The sequence below is a fragment of the Procambarus clarkii genome, chromosome 45, assembly GCF_040958095.1.
Source record: "Procambarus clarkii isolate CNS0578487 chromosome 45, FALCON_Pclarkii_2.0, whole genome shotgun sequence".
Lineage (NCBI taxonomy): Eukaryota > Metazoa > Arthropoda > Malacostraca > Decapoda > Cambaridae > Procambarus > Procambarus clarkii.
In genome coordinates, this window is record NC_091194.1 from 14,394,613 (window position 1) to 14,416,846 (window position 22,234).

General features: G+C 42.6%; 1 protein-coding gene across 1 annotated transcript in view; it reads left to right on the top strand.

Moving 5' to 3' along the window:
* Positions 1 to 5,699: 5,699 nt before the first annotated feature.
* LOC138349748 (uncharacterized) overlaps positions 5,700 to 22,234 on the top strand; it is a gene marked incomplete at its 5' end in the record, with an annotated part of 31,462 nt that continues 14,927 nt past the window's right edge. The window contains 8 exon segments of the mRNA XM_069300889.1: positions 5,700 to 5,867; positions 8,029 to 8,265; positions 13,074 to 13,150; positions 19,573 to 20,131; positions 20,229 to 20,524; positions 20,526 to 20,569; positions 20,572 to 20,946; positions 20,949 to 22,117. Of these exon segments, the coding sequence (XP_069156990.1) occupies positions 5,700 to 5,867; positions 8,029 to 8,265; positions 13,074 to 13,150; positions 19,573 to 20,131; positions 20,229 to 20,524; positions 20,526 to 20,569; positions 20,572 to 20,946; positions 20,949 to 22,117 (2,925 nt within the window).

The window sequence follows — 22,234 nt, forward strand, 5'->3', positions numbered from 1 at the left end:
TTGTCCAACATAACTAGTTCTTTCAATGGTACTGGTGGTTTATGAATCGGGCGAGTGTCTTGCTTAGTCAAAAATTTAATGACGGGTGCCCATATGGGGTCTTGTCTTTGTTCCGTTTCTACTACTGTAGCATCTAATGCTGGGTAATTTAACTGAATCGCAGCTACGTGTCGAGAAAACGCATCGGCTACAACATTTTGCTTTCCTGGAATATATCCAAATGTGGGATTGAATTCTTGAATTGTGAGCAAATATCTAGCAAACTTTCCAACTGGATTCTTATTTTTGAACAAGGGAATTAATGGTTGGTGATCTGTAAGAACATGAACTGGGTAATTATAAATTGTATCCTTGAAATGTTTAAGTGCCCAAACAACTGCCAAGGCTTCTCGTTCTGTTGCACTATAATTTTTCTCTTCTTTAGATAAAGTACGGCTAGCATAAGCTATTGCGTGATCTCTGTGACCTTCTGTTTGAAGTAATGCAGCACCTAGACCTATGTCACTAGCATCTGTAACCAACGTAAAAGGTTTAGAAAAATCTGGATACCTAAGGACAGGTGACGAAATCAAGGCTGCTTTGAGTTTTTTGAATGACTGATCCTGGGCCTCTCCCCAAACAAAGGGTTCATCTTTTCTTTGCAACTTGTAAAGCGGAGCGGCTATAATAGAGAATCCAGCAATAAATGAACGATAAAATCCTACAAGACCTGTGAACTGTCTTACGGCTTCTGCGGTACGAGGTGTTGGAAAATCACGGGCAGCAATAATTTTTGATTCATTCAATGTAATACCTGAAGGTGTAACTGTATGACCTAGGAAATTAATCTTTTGCTTTAAAAATGAACATTTTGCAAGCTTTATTTTTAAATTAGCTTCAGCGAGCTTTGCAAGTACCTTTTCAAGGTTCTGGAAATGAGTCTGAACATCTTGCGACATGATTATGAGATCATCAAGGTAAACTAGAAGCGTACTTCCTATCAATCTACGAAATAGATTTGTCATGAGCCGTGAAAAGGTTATTGGACTACTACGCAAACCAAACGGCATTCTTTTGAAATGAAAATGACCATTGGGAGTACTAAAGGCTGTCAATTGTTTACTTTCCTCATCAAGGGGGATTTGCCAGAATCCCTGCAACAAATCTAACGTTGAGAATACTTTGTTTCGACCAATGCTTTGCAACAAATCATTTAGAACTGGAAGTGGGAAACGATCAGGTATTGTTACTCTGTTAAGCTTGCGATAATCGATTACAGGTCTCCAAGTCCCATCTCGCTTTGGTACAAGAATCAATGGAGCGTTCCATGGCGAATTACTCGATTCAATTACATCACTCTGTAACATTTCTTCTACAAGTCTATCTGCTTCTGCTCTCTGAGAATGGGGAAGACGGTAAGCTGGTACATAAATAGGCGTAGTTCCTTGTTCAAGGGGAATTTTATGTGTAATAAGAGGAGTGAGACCTAATTTTTCTCCTGGTAGAGCAACAACAGCTCTATTCTTGTTCAAAATTTTCAAAAGCTGAGCCACAGAGTCAGGAAAATCAGTAGGACTGAGGTGTTGCGCTTGCACCTCTGGCTGAGATCCCTGTTCTCCTGGTGTGAGTGTACAAACAGTATGATCCATGGAGACATCATCCACAACTCGCACCGGTAACGAGTAATGGGCAAAATCTACAACATGGGTACCAGACTGGAGATGGATATCGGCATTACTTGTGTTCGCGATAAAAAGTGAGACAGTACCATCCTGCACTGTGTGCCAGGAGGGTTCAACAAATGTACCATTCACTTTACATGTTTCACTTTCCGCAATCACATCCGACAACTCAGGCACTCCCTGAACCTTAACTCTTATTCTGGTGAGAGAATGAGGGTGTAGCACAGTGTCAGTAGCCGTGGAACCACTGACTTCAGAGATGGAAGCTGCCAGGCGAGCGAGACAACGAGAATCCGTTAGGGCGTCCCCTTCCAGAAAGTCCCGATACTCATTCTCCTTAACAACTGTACAACTACTATGCTTCAATCGAGTGCCTGTTTTCTCGGGTATGCTACCACGACAATGATCTGACAAACCTACGCTAGCAAGGCGGGTGTCAACAAAATTAACATAATCTGATTGAAGGTTGAACTCGTGGCCCTGTCGATACATGCTACACAAGGGTATGACATGGTCTTTGATACTTATGTTCCAACGATGGGGAAACAATGCAATATTTTCATCAATCATGGTGTACAGACCTAAGAGAATGTCTCCAGGAAAATGAATAATGTCAACAACTAAACATGTTATAGACAATGTGACATCATTGAACTTGAGTGGGAGGTCAATTTCACCCTGAACTTTTACTTTATTTCCTGAAATACCACTTAGAAAAGGTATGTGTGACTGTTTTAAAATAGTAGGGTGCATACTTTCAATGTCTCTAAGAGCTGAGGGCTTGACAATATTAATTTTTGCACCTGAGTCAAGAAAAACTTTTAAAACTCTACCATGTACAATGGCTGATACAAGGGGACCATCACTTGAGACTGGACAAGTTACTATTTTTGACTTATGTTGTCTGGGATATCTGCGTCTTGTTTGTGTCAAATTTACTGTGGATCCGTCAACATCTACAACTGGTTTAGAGTCAGTGTCCTCCTCTGTCAAGTGTCCAAATCTATTTTGGGTAGCTACTGAATACACAGGGAGGGCACTAGGATTGGCTAGCTTGAATTGGTTAGCGGATGGCCTTGGGGGTTTCCCGACGACATGGAGTGAACATTCTGAGCTCCAGCATTCTGTGACTGAGCATTATAATTTGAAATTGCATTATAGCTGGGCTGGGAGTTGTAATTACGAGAGTTCTGATAATGTCTTGGACGCTGTGAGCCTCGCCAAGACTGACCATGGGAGTTACGAGGTGGAGATGTCCTTTGCCTAGCTCTACAATCCGCAGTGTGGTGACCAACTTGTTTATGGTACGTGCAATATGGAAGCCTAGAATGATTAGATTGATGAGGGGGCCGAGAGAATTGTCTAGGAGGTGATGATCTAGGGGCGGACCAACAGTCCCTTGCAAGGTGGTTACTCTTACCACAATGCCAACATGAGGGAGTGGATGGTTGTGGACTATGGCGTTTCGGCATTTTATGAGGCGGCGAATTTGACTGGGGGCTACGAGCATGGGTACGCTTCTGCGACCAAGAGTTTTGAGAATTTGTGGGAGGATGCTGAGAACTTGTAACTACATTTACAGCATCAGAGGGTGGCAACAGTTGAGCACTTCGGGGAGCTAGTTTATCGGCGGCATTGTTAATAGCCTCAAACACTTCACCAATTTCATGTTTAACACCAAAATTTTGTTGCTCAACGATTGGTTTTGTATGCTCAGGGGCAAAATGCATTAAAGTACCAAATGCTATCATTTTGGCCATAGCCTCAGGGGACAGATTATTGTCTTTATCTAACCAAGTCGAATTATTCATAGCAGAAACTAAGGCATACAGATACTGATCGAGACGGCTAGTAAACGCATTAAACGATTCACCAGGCTGCATGGTGGCATTGGCAATTTTCTTGACTAACCTATATGGGTCAAGGTCTCCTTTATTAACAAAGCGACGGCGAAAGAAATCCTTAAATTCAGGCCAAGACTGGAGGCTAACAATGGCTTTCTCATCAACAACAAAACGTGCATCACCTTTGGTTGTGTCCACGGCTGACCGTGCAATTGCTAAGTATTCGGCATCAGTAGGCTTAGAAAAACGTGCAACTGTTTTCGCTTCAACCTTACTAAACCATGATTCTAATAAACGCGATTCCCCAGCAAAAAGAGGAATAGCCATTTCCTGAGCTGATCTCTGGCCATTGGGACAAGCAACTGTTCCCATTGATTCTGAAGGGGTTTCAACAGTGGTAGGCATTGTCACAGCCGTGGAAGTAATATTTGAACGCAGATTATAATTAAGTGCACCTGGCATCAGAAATAGTATACACAAAAATAAACACAAAAAAATATCAACTTGGCTAAAGTAAAAATGGCAGAAATAAAATTATTAAATTGGGCTAGGCAAGAAAATAATCAAGAACAAGCAATTGTAAACTAAATTTAGCAATCTTTCATTAAAAAAATGACTGGAATTAGATGTATGTAAATTAATTAAACCAGACTAAGCACAGCAATTTAGAATAAAAACTGGGAAATGCAATTGCAAAATTTCATTAAAAAGATTCAACACAACAAGTGGCAATGCAAGAAATATGGATGTAGCACATAAACTGGACACAGGAATGTATATAACTCCTATGGTAAAAGTTTAAAATAAAATGCTTAAAGGATAAATTTCAAGTTAGGTCTGGAGAAATTAAAAAAAATTATATTGCACAAATCCTTAACTGCTACTAAAACAAGGATTTCTTAATTCACTGGAATTTGAATTTACCAATAACACTCTAGGAGAACAATTAAAATTCAATGAAATTACTGTAAGAAGCAGGAATGTTGAAATCACACAGGAAAACTGTGGGGAGTGCAGTACTGAACCAGCTCCAATATTTAACAAGTCACTGAATGGTTAATTCACAGGATATTATGGGAATTATTACATAAGTCACTTTTTAACACTTGGCACGTTGTTCTCAACTAGCAATTACTTATCTCAGGGTTGTAATTTATGAGGATCACCAGTAGCCAAAGTAGGAGAAGCGTCGTGAAGATCTGAAGAGGCCCATGTGAGGCGTGTTTACAAACTGGATGCGACGGCAGCGCTCCTGGCGGCGGTGGCGCGAGACTCAGGGACCCCACACTGTTCAGGCTAGAGGCACGAAGATAAATTCTGACGACGACAATATTGCGACGATGGAATAACCAGTTGATACCTGCGACGATGGCTGACGACGATTGCAGTAGCTTGCACCCTCACGAAGCTTGATACTGTCAGCTTGGGTGGCGGTGGTGGTGGTGGTGGGTGTAATAGGTGGTTCCCACGTGGTGGCGCGAGGTTCAAAAATGGCTGGCGCGGGAAGCTTCCTTCCTCCTCACTGATGAGTGAGCGTTCTCACAGGAAAATATTGACCCTTACTTCTAAAACGTTAGCCTGGAGTAGTGGTTGATGGCAGGACCCCGGTCTGGCACAATATTTGATGCGTGGGTGGCAGGATGGCGGCTTATGGCGGTGGCGGTGGCGGCGGTTTTGGCTGGAACACGAGGCGATGCTGGGTACTGGAACTTTTGCTTCCAGAAAAAATTTCTGGATCCCACTGCTGCTACCAGTATTCGTTTGCCTTGTTCGGGTTGAATGTAGACACAGTAGTCGCTTCTGTATATATTTATTGAGTGAGGCAAACAGGTGTATAACTGGCCAGCCGAGGTCCACCTACTCTGGGTCTGTGAGGATAACTGAGTCTGCTGGGAGCATCGCTGATGCTCCTCTGTCTGGCATGACGTCAGAGGCCTACTTGCCTGTGATTGGTTACATTTCAACTGACAGAATTTTGAGTATAACACATGTGTGTTCTGTATATTATTTAATTTTGTTCTAATGTGCGTAGTTTATTTTTCTTCTTATGGCTCGTGTGAAAATTGGTAATCATCTAGAATTCTAGATGAGTTTAATTTGAGTTATTGTTTTAGAACTTTTAGAACTGCATGTGTGTTGTTAGGCTGATAGAGAAAAACTAGGAACAATGATTTTTGTTTTTATTAATTTACAGGAAGGGGAGACTGAATATGGTGTTCGGCGAAGTATAAGCTGTTCTCAGTTGGCTGCGTGGAATTCCCAACTCTGTGAGAAAAACTATGTGATTTGTCCTGTAAATAATTGTGGCCTCATGTTTCATGGTGTTCCGCAGATTCAGAATCACTACGTCAACTGCACTGGGGTAAGAAATTGTATTCTTTCCAATATGTATCCTTATCTTTTCTGAATTGATCTCTTGGAAAATTCCTATTATGTATGAGATGACCTAAAACAATGTTATTCAGAAACATATCTGGTACAGCCTGGAAATATAAATACTGTACATATATAGGAGGGTACCACCTCTGGTACAATTATAGGGACCCACAGCCTCAGAGAAGGGAACACAGAGCATTCAGGGAAAAACTTGCCATTTAACTCTGAATACTAAGAGTGTTCGCTTCTACCATCCCCCTTTTTTTATGGTGTACACTTTATTATGCAAGGTTATACAGTTACATATCTTATTTTATACAAAAAATGGATGTTAAGAGGACACAAGAAAAAGTTTGCTTCCTAGAGGCTGTAGATTTCCTCGAACTCCTCCGACGCCGGGCAGGAACCAAGGATGCAGCGGGCATTCCCCCTCTGGATCGCGACACTGAGGCGCTGAAAGAGAAAAGTTGCTGCTCTAGGGTCTCTTGTACTGTCAATGAGCTTAGAACCAAGATCCTTAAGAAACCTTCTTGCACTCTCTCCCCATGGGCCTAGGGTCTCAGACCCTATTGGAACGAAGTTGTACCGATGATCTAATTGCCTGTACTTGGCTGACTTGTGTCAGTCAAGTACATATATATTTACACATGGTACCGTGTGTGTTGTTTCACAGGTGACGTTGCTGCTGTTTGCGTTCTGTGAGAAATGAGAATGCGAGGAGTATTCCATATTTGAATTTGTGTCCATAAGGTACAAATGAGAAAGTAAGAGAGTGTTAGACGACATGAGAGCTAAAGTAACATTGTTATTATGAAAATAAACTATTGGAAAGTTTATTTTAATAACTCAAGACGGTTGCATTTCTAAGTCTGACATTTGTACAATATAATAAAGCCATTGTTAAGAGTTAGTAACAACCATGGTTAATAAAGAATAGCATACAATGCTGATATCAATACTGAATAGATTAAATGCACAAAATGATAGTAGACTTAAATTTGTAGATGACATTTCACCTGTAAGGAAGTTACAAAATCTAACCGTATGCATAGGGATAGTGCTTCTAAACAGAGAAATGGTATATGGCCAGGTGGTGTGAGGAGCTGCCTTTAGAAATTTGAGTAAGGAATCACTCTGGACCTTATATACCTCAGGTGTCAAACCAGTCATTTATTGTGCAGCCCCAGCATGGAATCTTTATCTAGTCAAAACATAAGAGGGAAACTAATGAAAAGTTTGAGATGGGCCACCAGACTAGTCCCAGAGCCGAGAGGTATGGGCTGCAAGGCGAGGCATTGCGAATTAAACCTCACGTTCATGACAAACGGAAGAGTTATGAGAGACATGATTACCCCCTATGCCAAATCCTTGGGGGGGTGGGGGATTGATAGGGCACACAAGTAAGTATAATTTAACATACAGTAGGTGGTACTAAAACAAGGGGGGCAGGGGTGGAAACTTGAGCACCCAAATGAACCACAAACACAGTAGAGAGAATTTTTGCTGTATCAAATTAGTGAACAAATGTAAAGCACCAAGAAGTGAGGTGGTAGACATGCACAGTTTCAAGTGTAGATATGATAGAGCCCAATGGACTTGGGAACTTGTATACCAGTTGATTGAAGGTTGAGAGATGTTACTGAAGAGCTGGATTTCAACCCCTTCAAATTCAATGAAAGAAAGTACTGTACACTTAGGTGAGTGCACACACACTCTAACTGCCACATACTCACTCTAACCCTCACACATTCACTCTAACCCCTACACACACTCCAATTCCCACACACTCTGGACAAGGACAAGGATGGGTTATTTAACATGGGTGGTACATGGACAAGGGGACACAGGTGGGAGCTGAGTACCCTAATGAGCCACAGAGACATTAGAAAGAACTTTTTCAGTGTGACTAATGCCCTGGTCTAATGAATTGCATATTAGCCCGATAGCTTCAGGGAGCCTCCTGGGTTCTCCCAGAAAATGGTGTTTCATTACATTCAACGCTGTTTTTTAGTGCCTTAGTAGTGAAAGTCTAAATTACTTGTGCATGTGTTTTTCTTGAAACATTAAATAATGTGTAAGATTGAATTTTCATGTGCACTACAGTATTGTAATAAAAATTGTATTTGAAATATGTTTACTCATTACAGAGATGCAACAGTGCCATGCTGAAGTGCAGCAGATGCCATGCTGTAGTTGCAGTGGATCATTTGTATCATCATATGAAAGCCATGCATCAGTTAGAACCATCTCGGCACCCAAGCAGTGATTCAAGCAGTAGCGAGGTTGCTAGAGCGACAGGTGCGATAGAAGGAAATCGGTCTAGTCAGAAGGCCGGAAAACCTCTCTTACCTTCTTCAGCTGCATCTTCTGGAGCAACAGCAGTAGTAAGTTATCTTCACTTTTTGAATTTGTTTATATTTTGTTTAGTTATTCTATAGTTTTCTATTTGTTAAATATCCTCCCCTCCTCTCCCTCCATTTTTTAACCCATAAACAAGTAAGCTATTTAAATGTCCTACATCCAAGTGCACATGGAAAAGTACTTTATGGTAACCATAATGATCAATTGCATTTTGAGCACTGGAGGAAATTGCAGCTAGAAATTGGAGCACATGGAAATTACAGATAATGATTGGAACACAGGAGGAAATTGCAAATAACCATTAGAGCACAGAAGGAAATTGCAGATAGGGATTGGAGCAGAGGAGGAAATTGCAAATAGCAATTAGAGCAAAGGAGGAAGTCACAGATAGTGATTGGAGCAGAGTAAGTGTTAATGGTGATCTTTGCATAATTTCTTTTTAGTTTAACTTTATATCTCATTCATGTTATTTTTCCCACTGCTTTATGCTGTTAAATCAGATGCCTAGCTCTTGTACTGCTGCAGTCATTCTCCAAAATGATGTACTTGCTGTATAATATAACTGGTTTATTTATTAAAGGGTAACATCATCTTAGAAGAGGATAATATCATGGTTGTTACCTGTCGCCAACTATCACTTGACATATTTTCAAATTGTTTCATTGATTGTCTCTGAGCATTTGATAGTTTAGGTCAGAACCAATTATTAAGCCTCACTTGACATCTGCTTTGGCTCGGCACACTTTCAACATGAACTACAGTTTCATACTGGACCAGATATTGGTAGTGACCACAAATCCCTCGGTATAAAATTTACTAACTTTCAGCCACCAACCCACCCGCTAACGCTCCTCAAGTGGAACATTAAGAACCTAGATAAGAAAAAATGGGCTGATGTTGTCTGTCTCCCAGACACAGACTATATAGACCCTAACACGCGACTGTCCACAATCACCTCTGCCATAAATTCTGCAGCCACCCAAATGTTCAGGAAAACTTCAGGACATAGGTTCGACAAACCACTTAAACCGTGGTGGAACGCGGAATGTGCACGAACAGTCGCTTTGTGCCGACGAGCCATCCAAAAAGAAAGACGTCAACCCTCTCTACAGAACTGGGTCAATCTCCGGCGAGCCACAGCAGCGGCCAAAAAAAAAATACTATCAGCAAAGCGAGCATCGTGGGCAACATTCTGTGATAGCCTCACACCCACCACGCCACACTCAAAAGTCTGAGCTACATTTAACAGCATTAAAGGTCACCCAACATTCCCTTCGTTCCCCCTGATGATCAGCGGTTCACTCTGTCAAACGCCTCAGGAGCGTGCAAACGTTCTTACTGAATGCCTTAAAGTTACCCTCTCAACACCATTCCTTTATGCCCAAGAACTCTCCCTCAGACAAGAAATTGACCGTGCCATACCGCTGCCCATGCTTGGCGTCGACAACATGGACACCTGAAGCGAGCTACGATTAGCCTTAAACCACCTACCTATTGTCAAGGCACCTGGAGAGGATGGAATTCCATATGAACTCATCAAATATCTTCCATTGACTGCACATAGCACTCTTCTAAACTATTACAACCTATGCTGGACTCACGGAAATATTCCCTCACAATGACAGAGCAGTATTATTCTTCCTTTCCTTAAACCAGGGAAAGACCCATCCCAACCTGCATCATACAGACCTATCTCCTTACTATCATGCCTCAGTAAAGTCATGGAAAGGCTAGTACATATTCGCCTCGAATGGTACCTTGAGTATAATGATATTATACCGTCACTCCAAGCTGGATTTCAACCGCAATGCTCCACACTTGATCAAATGCTCTGCCTTGAACATGAAATCTGCACTTCTCTCAGAAAGCAGTAAATATTGTCTTGTTCTCTACCTAGACCTCAAAGGAGCTTTTGATAGCATTCCTCATACTTGCCTCTTGGCAAAGCTTGTATGTTTAGGCGTACGGGGAAGATTACTTCTATGGTTACAGTTCTATCTTACGAACAGGACCTCCAAAGTGTTTATGCAAGGCGAGTTTTCCGATGGCATTCCAATACAAACGGGTATCCCACAAGGCTCCATACTAAGCCCAACCCTATTCGCTGCATTCTTAGCAGATTTGCCTAACACCCATCCTGCTCACCTCTCGGCGTACGCCAACGACTTAATATTGTATTATTCAGACACTGTCGTACCTAATGCAGTCTCAACAATGCAAACAGCACTTGACCACCTCATAGATTGGACACAACGATAGGGCCTTCAAGTTAGTACTACCAAAACCTGCTATCAAATTTTCACTAAAAAAAGACTTGTTCATCTACCCACCCTCACAATACACAACACTCCCATCCAACACGTACGAGAACATAAATACCTTGGCATGCGCTTAGACCCCCTTACTTACCTAGAAGGTACACATTCAACACCTTAAACAGATGACTCAACCCCGACTCGCCATACTTAAAGCCCTCACTGGCACCACCTGGGGAGCATACCATAAAATCTTGCTCCGTTTCTATACAGCCTACATTCGCAGCCAACTAGGCTATTGTTGCCAAGCATATGCGTCGGCTGTGCCTACTAACCTACAGAGCCTCGAGGTCATACAAAATAATGCCATGCGACTTATATGTGGCGCAATGCGTTCCACTCCTGTCCTCGGACTTTACGGGGAAATGGGCCTCACAAGCTTAGCCATCAGACAAGACATTGTGTGTGCCAACTATCTGTCACTCTGTACCACTGCTCACCAGACACACCCATACAGATAAAAAATTAACCCATCAGTTGACCCACATAACCCCTGCTTCCCAACCATTCACTCGCAACCTTTCCTCACACGGGCTACAAATAACCTCAATATAGACCTCTCCCTACTCCAAAACTCCGAAACCCAACTTCCTGTCCCCCCTATTCCACCTTGGCTTTATACAACTCCTAATACAGCAATACAACTCGAAGACAACATTCCAAAATCTGCACCAAACTCAGCCATAGCCTCAGTCTTTACCTCAACAATGAAAAATTGCTACCCAAATACCACAACGATTTATACAGATGGGCCTCACATCATCATGAACAACGTACCCTCGGTCACTAGCGCTGTATGGATACCGGAATACCATTTCAAGCAGGGATGGTGGTTACCAAACCAACTATCTATTTTCACAGCGGAATTATATGCCTTATATCAAGCTCTCCAAATAATCACAACATTACTAGTTGGGATATATACAATCTGTAGTGACTCCAAGAGCACGATTCAAGCAATTTCGTACTCTTCAAAAACGTGCAAGGAGATTTTCTACCCATGCCTTCAACTTCTTCACAAACATCAATTGAACGGTTATGATACCTCTATCCAATGGGTCCCAGCACATTGCGGTATTCTCCATAATAAACTTGTAGACCAACTAGCCAAAGCGATGCACAACAAAGCCTCACATTACCCATCATCCAATTTCCCATGTTACACGTAAAGGAGCCTTCAAAGATACCATCTCCCAGGATTTTGCAACAAACTGGAAAACGTGATGCTCACCTTTGCACTATGGGTCTATTAAAAAGAAATGGGAAACTTGGAAACATGTCCGATATAAAAGCAGAGAAATTGATGTAACGATGACCAGATTAAGGCTGGGGACATGCCAAACTAGCAGCACACAGCTCTAAGTACAGAACAGACATCAATGAACTCTGCATTTACTGTCAGGTGCCTGAAACAATCGAACACTCTCCTGCACTGCTTCCGACATCATAGTGCCAGAGTAAATTTCAAACAAGGCACTTAAAATACCCTTTACCATCGAGAATATATTAGGAGGTGGTGACCACTTGTTACAAGAAAAATACCAAATAGTCAAAGCACTGGCTAAATATCTCCAGTCGACCAACAAATTGGGTCACATCTGACCCGCGCCACATTTATACCTGGCGCCCCCAACAGTTAAACACAGAAAACAACCGCCTCGTCGCAGCACCATGGATCAGCTGACGCCATAAACACAACATACCGCCCTGCGGTGTGGCAAGTCTCCCTATAATACACACCTCTGTTTTAGTCGCCGCTCCTCTGTCTACAGCACAACGCAACAAGCACCTTTGTAACTCTGATCATCCTCAACATAAACGTGTCCACCAACATCTGTACTGGTGCAGTCATCGGGAGGACAAACCCTTCATGCAAACTACACCTACTATCAAAAAGAAAAGAAGTTTAAGATTAATGTGCAGTTCGCTTTGGTGTCGATTGTTCGTATGTACATGTGTACACTTCCTTCACACCTCTGTGAGATCACCAGAGTCTGGTCTTGTATGTTTGGTAGGCTTTCGAAAGTTGACAGAGGCAAAGAGGATACTGAGAGGCCTCCGAGAAGCATCGGAGGTAGAACATTCCTAGATGACAAAGCCAGTAGGCATGGCAGCATTGTGTGAAACTTTGGTTTGGCTTCAGTGGAAGCCTCGGGAATCCTTTTGACCTTGTCATGGTATAGTTGTCCTCCCCAGTGGGGACACCCTCCCAATTTGCAATCCTTTTGACCTTGTCATGGTATAGTTGTCTAGAGCATGGGCCTGCCACACCCAGTGCATAGGTTCGAACCCTCATCATGGCTCGTACGGATTTGCTGTTTAAAAGTACTACATGAATGTGTGCATGACATGAAATATTGCTTTAACATATCAAATGGGAAAAACATGCATTGTTTTTGCATGTAGTGCATGTAGAATTGCATATAGTGATTGAAGCACAAGAGGATATTGCAGATAGCAATTATTATAGTGTAGGAGTTGAGCATTATCAAGACATACATTATTTGTTTTTACAGGTATCTGAGGATGAAGATGGGAGAGATTTTCATCGATATTCTACTTTGGGGACATCAAAGCTGTGCCCACCCTCAAAGTAAGTATACCTTTGAATATCATTTAACTATAGTGACACCTTGGCTTACGAATGCCCCTATTTACAAACTTTTCGGGTTACGAGCTTAATTTCTTAGTAAATGGTGAATCAGCTTACGAGCTTTGCTTGAGGTAACTTAGTTTGTTGATACACGTATGGGCGGCCTAGCACGTGGTTCCTGGTGGCACAGTCGCTCGTGCTTCAGTTTACCAGTTCCTCTCGCTTAGTGACAATCGCGCATGAATTCTTTGTAAAGAATTTCATTGTTTTTCGTTCTTTTGGGTTTTGAACATAAAAGTAATTATTACATATCATGTCATGGGTCCCAAGAAAGTCAGTGGTAAGGTTCAACCTAAGAAAACACATGGGAGGATGACCACAGAGCAAAAACAAGAGATAATTTGTAAACATGAAAATAGTACACGGGTTGTTGAACTAGCTAGGCAGTACAACAAATCTTATGTCGACGATATGCACTGTAATTGCTAAGAAAAAGGACATTATGACATTATAAGTGCTACAGTGGCAAAAAGCATTTCAACAATCATGAAACAAAGAACACAAACACTTAAAGGACGTCGAAAATTTGCTATTAATTTGGATACACAACAAGGAGTTAGTAGGTGATAGCATTTCAGAGGTTATTATTTGCAAGGCTATTGTATGAAGATCTTATAAAGAAAACCTCTTGATCGAGTGATGCAGATACGAAAGAGTTTAAGGCGAGTACGGGATGGTTTGAGAAATTTAGAAAAAGAAGTGGCATTTACAGTGTGGTGAGTTGGAGAAACGCAGTGAAGAACTGACCACCGAAGAACTCCTAGTCTTTCATAAGGAGCAGCAACAAGAGGCAGCTGAGCAAATTTCTTCAGGGGAGGAGGAGGCAGTACAGAATGTCCCTTCCTCAACAATTAAAAAGTGGTGGAGACTATGGGAAAAAATGCAAATTTTTGTTGAAACGACTCGCCCACAGCAAACTAAAGTAGGCCGTTGCCTTAACCTTTTTAATGACACTGTGATGCCTCACTACAGACAAGTGTTACAATGTAGGAAAAAAAAAGTCTCCATGGAAAGGTTTTTAGTGAGAAAAACAAGTAGTGAGCCACAACTAGGTCCTAGTGGTATGCGGGCAAAACATTAGAGAGAAAGTACCCCAGAGAAGTCACCACTGCCTGATGTTATAATGGAAGGGGGCTCCCCCTTCCAAACACTAACACCTCTTCTCGTCCCCCTCTCCTCACCATCTTCAATACGCCAACAAGAGTCATCAATAAAAGTAAGCAATAACTTGTACATACTATAGTACTAAGTATTTGGGTGAATTAGGTATGAAAATTATTTTGAAGTTAATATTTTGAGGAGTGTGGAACGGATTAATTCAATTTACGTTATGTCTTCCGGGACTCAATTTACATTATGTCTTATGGGAAAATTCATTTTGGGTTGCGAATTTTTGGCTTACGAACTGTCTCTGGGAATGGATTAAATTTGTAAGCTGAAGTACTATTGTTTCATGTATACAAAGAACCACTTCAACACTTTCGCTTCCCCGGCGGGTGGGCCACTGCGCACCCCAAGATAGCCCAAGCTATGTATATACAGTACTCTTTTTAAGCTTTCTTACCTCAATTTTCATGCTACGTCGTTCAATTTGGTATCAAATTGTTCGCAATAGAATGCTGTAAAGGAATATGTACACATAGGAAATATAAGAACATTACTGATACCATAAGTTAAAGTACATAAAGGTAAAGAAGAGTGGCCACTAAAAACTGCTGTCATCCTCGTCACCAGCATATATGATATTGTCATTTTTGAGAGGCTAATCCTTATACTCAAAGTATATTAGTGACCAGATGACTACTTCGTGGAACTGGAGAATTGTAAGTTTCTTGGTATCAGTTGTGCAGTACTTGTATAATGCAAAAGCATTATGTTTATCCATGTATAGCCAAAGAGAATGGGAAGACGTTGGCGCGCATTTTAAAACAAACCGCATAATGATTGGAAAAAATGTGAAATGGCTTAGTTAATGAAAAATAAGAGCATGGATGAAATGTAATAAAAGCTCTCCAGAAAACTGGAAGCTATTATAGAAAGGAGTTTAGAAAATTTAACAAAAGTTAAAAGTTAACCTATCATTATGCTGGTAAATCTGAATAAAATATGCTTAATTATATATGAAACTTAGGGAACCCTCCACCCCTCCTCCCCAACCTAAGGAGAGGAGAGAACAGCGTAGGGAGTAAGAGGGAAAATGACAAAATGAATTCCTAGTGAGAAACCAAAACGGAAAGCATGTACACTTAGAGAGTTACAAGAAGGCCCACAACCACAAGAGTAGTGCAAACAACCATGGCTACAACAGCATGTAACAAGGCAGAGGATGTGAGAATCGCAAAAATAGAACCAAGACCTGGCCGAAACAGCCTGAGAAAGACACCTTGTACAGTACAAGAAAGAAAAATTTCTGCCAAACAAGTGTGAGCATTGCCACACCTCCATGTTGAAGGCAACCAGTGTACCTGGATGTGAAGCTACTAAGCCAAGAGCAAACAGCACTATTTTTTTTAGCACAGAAAAAAAGAACCCTCAAGAATGACCTGTAAAACCAGGGCAACTTTTTCACCAGGCAAGTGCTTGCAATTCTGCCTTGAGAAAACAAAAGGGTGTCGTCCTACCAGGATGAAATGGAATCTCACACTGCTACTTACTAGGATGGAGAAAAAGACCTTGTATTGTTGCATTGCTGAGTGGTCCCTCCCTGAAAAAATATGGCATCTACTATATTTGCTGGCATATAAAGAGGTGCCTTCACTTAAGATATACCCCTATTTTACAAGGATATTTATGGAAAACCCCCATTTTGTATGGTTCATCTTACATTTATTGAAAGTGGTTTGAAAGAGCAGCGTGCACATAACAATTTTCTTCTGCATCCTATATGCCAAAATATGGTAGCTTGTCAAGCACAAATTTTGGTTGGCACACCAAATCTTCAAATGGTAATTAAGAAATTATGGTGACAAGTTATTACTTACATGATATTGTACTGCAGTTTTCTCATTTAAGAAAAATGTTATCCTCAAACTAATAGGAAGTGTGTACTCATTTAAAATTTATGTAAGTATTTGTCCCAAGGTAGTGATGTACTTTATATTTAAGGTTTTCTTTTCTTTGGTGAAAGTAAATTCTTTGTGCAAGTCTAACCGTACCTCTGTTTAGCACAAAAAACCAGCGTTAAATGTAATGAAACACCATTTTCTGGGCAAGTCCCAGAGGTTTCCCCAGAGCTATCCAGGCTGATATGGATATAATTAAGTTTCTGGCATCAGTCAAAGTGCATGGAGTTCGGCCTACCGGGGACCACGAACCAGAACCTGGCCCCTTCAGATGAGGCACGAGGAGCAATGGTCTATAGAAACCCCCGTGTAGTTGGAGCGTTCTGTATCTGCCATCAACCGCGTCTGGCACCCAGAAAGGTAGGCACCTCAAAACTTACCCATTTTCTGTTCAAAATATTGCTACCGAGAGCCGAACGAGTGGACAGAACTCCCCAAACAAAAAGTAGCAAATGAGCTTGACGTCATCAAGTTGCCGCGCCATTGTCTGTGCAACCCCCCTTCCCCTCCACGGGAGAGAGAATGGGAAGCCTCAGACTCTCACGCCAGCAATCCAACCATCAGTTCTTAGACTGGATGTCAAAAACACTTGAAAAACACTGCTGACCGGAGGGAGGGATGCCGGGGAGCCTCCGGGACTCGCCCAGAAAATGGCATTTCATTACATTCAATGCTGATTTTCTGGGAGGAGCCCCGTCGGCTCCCCAGAGCTAACTACCCAAAGACAAGGAAAAACAGGGACTTTCCCAGGCGGCTGTCAGTCCTCACTAGTCAATGCGAAGTTGAGACAAATGGCCGCAACTGCCGACCCAATGCAACGCAGGTCCTACCAGGTTCAGGGACATTGACAAGGTAGCGAGTGGCCAGGACCCTGTTTGACCTCAAAAACCCCGTGCCCGAATGTCAACCCAAGACATTTTGCCAAAAACGGTAGCCAAAGCAGCAAACTTACGAACGTCGTGAGCACGAGGATAGACTGCAGGCTGGCTAGAATTAATAACCCTGCGGAAGACCTGGGAGACCCGAGCCCAGGAACAGGGAAGGAGGGAAACCGGGTCAACCCAAAGCGCATCCCCAGCCGCCGAAGCCGTGGCGCGCAAATAATGGCGGAGACTCGCAACCGGACATAACACATGATGCACCCTCAACCTGACCAACCAAGCATCAACAACCCAAGGACCCCTCTGGAAAGCAGCAGTCTCATTCTTCACCAGAAAAGGAGGAGATGGCTGCAACCGAACAAACTTACCACCAGGACCAAAAGAGCAGAAACTCCTGCGCCGGAGGAGAGCATGAAACTTTCCGACCTGACACCAAGAGGCTAATGCCAACAGGAAAAAGAGCCTTAGAAAAACAGTCCTGAACTGAAGGGGGCCACAACAAACCAAGGAGAAAAGAGAAACAAGAGCACCCAGTCCAAAGACCAGGATGGCTCAGGCAGAGCATGAGCAGTTCAGAAGTGAAACAATGCACGAGACAGCTTGCGGAACAGAGCAGATGTATCTTGAGGTTATCTTGAGATGATTTCGGGGCTTAGCGTCCCCGCGGCCGGTCCTCGACCAGGCCTCCTTTTTGTTACACCCAGGAAGTAGCTCATAGCAGCTGTCTAACTCCTAGGTACCTATTTACAGTACTGCTAGGTAATGGGCATCAGGGTGAAAGAAACATTTTGCCATTTGTCTCCGCCTCCACCGGGGATCGAGGGGTGAGAGGTGGGGGGGAGAGGAACAGGATGATCAACAGAAGGAAAGGACATGGGGGAGGGGGCGGACGGAACCAAAGTTGAAGCGACTTCCATCCCCAAGTCCAGATCCCTAAAACCAAAACGGGGAAGCGACCAACCTATCGTGTTGCAGCAACCTGAACCTAGTATACAATGCAGCTGCTGCCTGCACCCTCATATCATGATTAGTAGCTTGGGTGAACTGGAGCACGTACAAACAACAAACATCGCACGACTCCAGGTCAAAAGAATCACCGACCCTACAGGCAGCATGGCAGAGGCACCACCAGTGATTGTGACGCTGAGACAAGGGAACAGAGCAACCATCAACCATGCACGAAGCGAGAGGGCCTCAAGGGTCACATCCATCAGACCAGGAGCCCCCACAGGGTTTCCCAGGGTCCTTAACCTTAGTAACACGCTAAGGGAAACACAGGCAGGATACTGCGAACTGGCGCCCAAGACTATCAAGCAAACTTCTAAAAGCTGAACCTCCGGGACATGTCCACTCACGGGGGCCTAGCAGGGGGTACCACATAAGAACACAGATATCTATATAAAGACCCAATCATAGATAGGGGGCAACCAAGCAAAGGTGGTGCCCCTCTCCCCACCAGGCAGGAAAATAAAAACAAAAGAAAAAACCCTGCAAGAGGACATTGTACACAGGCGGAACAGAACCGACTGCTATAAGAGGTGATACTAGCTGTGCAGTACCCTGTGCCCCCTACAAGTGACAAAAATACCTCCTACCCAGAGGCAAACAAGGGCAACAGAAACCCCAGCTGACTCTGAAGGTGGCCAAGTACCGGCAGTAAAAGACACAGTGGAGGTAGATTCCAAGGCGACTTGTGGAAGGTGGCACCAAGCCCCAAGGGTAGTATTTACTTGGCACCTAAGAAAGGACACCCTAGGTGCATGCAGCCCGAGTTCTGTAGAATATTACTTCTGGCTCACACACCACCTGTAGAGATAGACCACGCCACAAGGCACAGAAACTGAGACCAATTCAGGTGCCAGAGGCACAAGACCACGCCAGTTGCACATCAGCCAATAACTGACAGTTGGATTGCCGGTGCGAGGTTCTGAGGCTTCCCCTTTCCCCTCCTGGGGAGGGAGGGATGCACAGACAGCGGCGCAGCAACATGCTAGTTTACTACTTTTCGTTTGGGAAGTTCTGTCCACTTGTTCGGCTTCTGGTAGCAAGTTGAAAAACTTGCTACCGAAGCCGGAAGCAAAACAAACCCCTGTTCTGTTTCAACAGAACAGGAGTTTGTTTTGGAGTGCCTACTTTTCTGGGTGCCAGACCTGGTGATGGCAGGCAGAGTGCTCCCAACCACACGGGGGTTTCTATAAGCCATTGCTTCTCGTGCCTCGTCTGAGGGGGCCCAGGTTCTGGCTCGTGTTTTCTGGTAGGCCGAATTCCATGCACTTTGACTGATGCCTGAAAGCTAATAATATCCACTTCAGCCTGGATAGTTCCGGGGAGCCGACTGGGCTCCTCCCAGAAAATTGCATTTATTATGTGTGTGCTTCATTCATCTTGACTTAAGTTCCATTAAATTTGTTTCTTATAGGTTGCATCATGTTCATGAGCAGCTGGAGGTGCGGTGGAAACAGGACATCATTACAACTGGTTGTGCTACGTGCCCTGTGGAAGGTTGCCATCTCAAGTTTCCAACTGTCGATGGTATTTGTCTCCATTTTCAGCAGTGTTGTAGAGGTTTCAAACCACAAGAGTTTGTAGTGTGTAAATTGTGTAATAAGAAATTTGCATCAACTAGTATGCTGGATGATCATATTTATCATATCCACGTAGAGGGTAGACATAAAATTCAAATACACAATTTAAACTCCAGTATACCTGATTATAGTATAAGGAGACGTGTTATGAGTGAAGGGGATGGTGTAGACAGACAACGGGGAACTGATGCACCACAAATGTATAATTCTCAGCGTATGGAGGAAGAACTAAACCTTCAGCCAGATTCTGATCATCATTGCAATCAGAGAAAGGTTGCGTACGTGAGATGTGCAAACAATGAACACGATCCGTCGGTTATTGTTGTGTGCCGCAACACCAAGGTTCTCGAACTCATTATCATTTGTCTAAGAATCAGGCATGCCCAAGAGAACTAATGGATGGAGAACAAAGTACATATCATTCCCCTGTATCACATTATTCATATTCTACACCCAAGCAGTTAAGGATTGTTGACTATGATAACAAAGAATCTTTGAAGGAGTTAAAGCATTTGATAGCTCATCTGCATTCCACAAAGTGAGAGATAGAAGTGAAAGTGAACAGTTAATTTCTTTACAATTTGGTATGAATTCTGAGGAACCCTCAAGATTGTCAAATGAAGGCAGTAATGTTTTCCATGGAAAAGAGGATATTGGAGAAAAAATAACTTCCAATAATCCATGTTGTAGGCCTCCTGTACAGCCTAATAGAACATCATTTATGCAAAGCGATGATTGTTCACCAATTTGTCCTAGTACATCAGGTATGAAACGCAAGTATGTGGAAACACCATGGAAATTTGCAAGAGTCTCATAAAAGTAGAAAAGCGGTTCTAAAGTTTCATGTACTACAGGTTATACTAGTGATGAGAGTGAGGAAGATGGAAGGCAGCTTCTGAATCGTGACTCAAGATCCCAACGTTCCTCGCGAATGCGGTCCTGTCCTAGGTCACACATCAAAGCAGAGATTTTTGCCCAAGGGGGAAGACCATTGCAGAAATCTCAAATGCCTTCTTTTCTTGGCCTGTCTAAGAATGAAAGTACGTCTGTATTTGAACGATTTAGCTTGCCAGAGAAGTCACAATTTGACCATGATAGTATAATGCCAACTGTAACTGGCAGTGCATGGGAGGAAGAGGAGGAAGATGGGTTCTTTACTTCACCTGTTCGTATAAAAAAGCGGCAGTTAGCAGAGAGAGCACAGCAGCTTCAAGAGCAGAAGCTGCAGTGAAACGGCAAGAGGAAGAGGCTCAAGAGCGCACATGGCGTGCATTACATGAGCAAGAAATGGCATTGAAGGAGAAAGAAGAGGCATTAAAACAACGGGAAGCAGCTGCTCAAAAGAAAATCGAACAGGCATCAAGACTTATTGAAGAGTCTCGGAAGCTTGGAGATTCAAAAAAGTTTAAAGATGACAAAACTTTTGTAAATGCTCGTCCAGCTTTTTTGCATCCTTCAAGCAGAAGAGCATCTTCATCAGGATCTTATCAGACTGATTCTGCACTGAACAATCCAGAGAACAAAAGTGGCATGCATATTGATATTACTAAGCATATAGGTAGCTCATTGGAATTTGGTGATACCACCAACTTAATGTCTACTGATCACAATACAATTATAAATCCCAGTACTTCACATAGTGAAATGTCGGTAAAGATGGGAATATTTTCTCACGGGTCTTCTGTTGCGGAACCACGGGGCTCAAAAATTATCGCCTCCAGTAACCAACAACAAAGATTGGTCGAAAGCCATTCACTTGTGTCTTCATCCATTTCAAAAATATCATCTCTGCAGAAAATAAGTGAAACATCAGTTAACAGACATCATAATACTTTTGATTTAATGTCACCTTCAGCCAAATTTATTTCTGATAGTAAATCTGTTAATAGGAAGAAAAGGAATGTAAATCCATGGGAATTAAGTGAAGCCATACCTAGCATAGAACCTTCAAAAGTTGTTAAAACCTATTCTCGTGCAAATAGATGCCGCAGTGTAACGGAAGCCTCGGAATCTGTAGCCTTGTCATATTTACAAACAGAAGCTCACATGCCTCCTTGTTCTCAAAATGTGGCTCCTATAAGCCAAACATCCTTTGCTACATTATCAGTCTTGACCACTCCAGAAAATAATGGTGAAACAGTAATTAATGGGGGTGCCACAGTTACAATTACACCATTAACACCTGATGACAGGCCAGCAAGGCCTTATAATGCAATGCCAAGTCTACAGTCTTCAAGACTTTTTGGAAGGTCAGACACTTTTGTTGTGCCAAGATCACATCCTGCACAGTCTTCAGTAAGCAAGATCACTCTTCCAGTGTCAGTGACAGTTATGGTAGAGTCACACCACAAATCTTTACCAACTTTAATGCAGAATAACGCTTTATTCTGAATCTACAAAATTGCCGAATCATATAATATAAAATCTGCTTCATCTTACACTGTCCAGCCTAGTTTAACATTAAGTAATGCAAGCTCAGCAGGAAAGCTGCCAGCA